Below are 1,166 nucleotides of genomic sequence, written 5' to 3'. Positions count from 1 at the left end.
GCTTTTCGTGGTAATGCATTTGCTGGCATTACTTCTAATGAACTTCCAATCTATCTTTTAAGTCTTCTTTTTATTCTTTAAATTTATAAACAAACCACTAAAAAAACATCTGATATACTTGCTACTTCAAATGCTTTTTCAAATTTTTCTTTTTCTAATTCTTCTCCAAATAATACTACATCTAATTTAATAAGTCCTCCACATTTTGGACATTTTGGAATATCAATCCATGGAATAAGTCCTTTTGGTAATATTACATCTGCATTCCCTCGATATCCACATTTAATACATTGACATATTTTTCCTGTTCCATGAAGTTCATTTACTTTTCTACTTCCTGCTAATTGATGTAAATTATCTACATTTTGTGTAATTATTTCTTCTATTTTTCCTATTTCCTCTAATTTTCTTAATGCAAAATGTGCTTTTGTTGGTTTCTTTCCTTCTGTATACTTTCGTAATTCACTACACATTTTCCAAAACATTTCTGGTCTCTTGATAAAATTCTCATAACTCCCATAAATTTTTGGCTCATATCTCTTCCACATCCCATTTCTTGATCTAAAATCTGGAATCCCTGCTGAAACTGATATCCCCGCTCCTGTTAGTACAACAACGTGCTTTGATCTTGAGATAACTCTTGCTAAGGACTTACATGAATTTTCAATTTCTTCTTCACTCATTTCTGTCAAGAATTCCTCCATTTCCTTTTTTTCTCTTTTTTCTCCCTTTTTTTATTTTTTCTTATTTTCTTTTATTAAATCATTTAATGGTTCCTTTTATCAATTCAGAATATACATCATATTTTGTTGCAATGCTTATTGAGTAATGACAGAGAGTCTTGTAATGAAAATCAAACAACAAACAAGTATTCAAGTTCAAAGAAAAGAATGATGAAATAAAATATATAATAATAATGATAAAAGAAATAACAAGAGAAAAGTGAATAGAAAAAGAAGAATACAAATAAAAACAAATAAGAAACAATGTAAATATAATGATAATAAACATTATACAAATAACAAATCTAAATTATAACAACAAATAAAATTGAAATAAAAAATAAAAGAATAAGAAGTAAAATGAGAAAGGAGAATAATCAGAAATAAATAAAAAGTATGAAGGTAAAGAAATTGTATAATATTCTCCAAGAAGTATATTCAATA

General features: G+C 26.6%; 1 protein-coding gene across 1 annotated transcript, besides 2 other annotated features; it reads right to left on the bottom strand.

The window, feature by feature from the left end:
- Positions 1-83: 83 nt before the first annotated feature.
- EDI_293340 (NAD-dependent deacetylase, putative) lies at positions 84-704 on the bottom strand (the record flags this gene model as incomplete). Its single annotated transcript, XM_001740728.1, has 1 exon — positions 84-704. One exon carries the CDS (start codon positions 702-704, stop codon positions 84-86), a length of 621 nt encoding a protein of 206 aa, XP_001740780.1.
- Positions 704-756: a microsatellite.
- Positions 757-774: 18 nt separating this feature from the next.
- Positions 775-1,166: part of a repeat region that runs on past the window's edge.

Source organism: Entamoeba dispar, genomic scaffold (genome assembly GCF_000209125.1).
Source record: "Entamoeba dispar SAW760 scf_1105229463187 genomic scaffold, whole genome shotgun sequence".
In the NCBI taxonomy this organism is placed as follows: domain Eukaryota; phylum Evosea; order Mastigamoebida; family Endamoebidae; genus Entamoeba; species Entamoeba dispar.
This window is presented reverse-complemented; position numbering and strand designations above follow the sequence as displayed.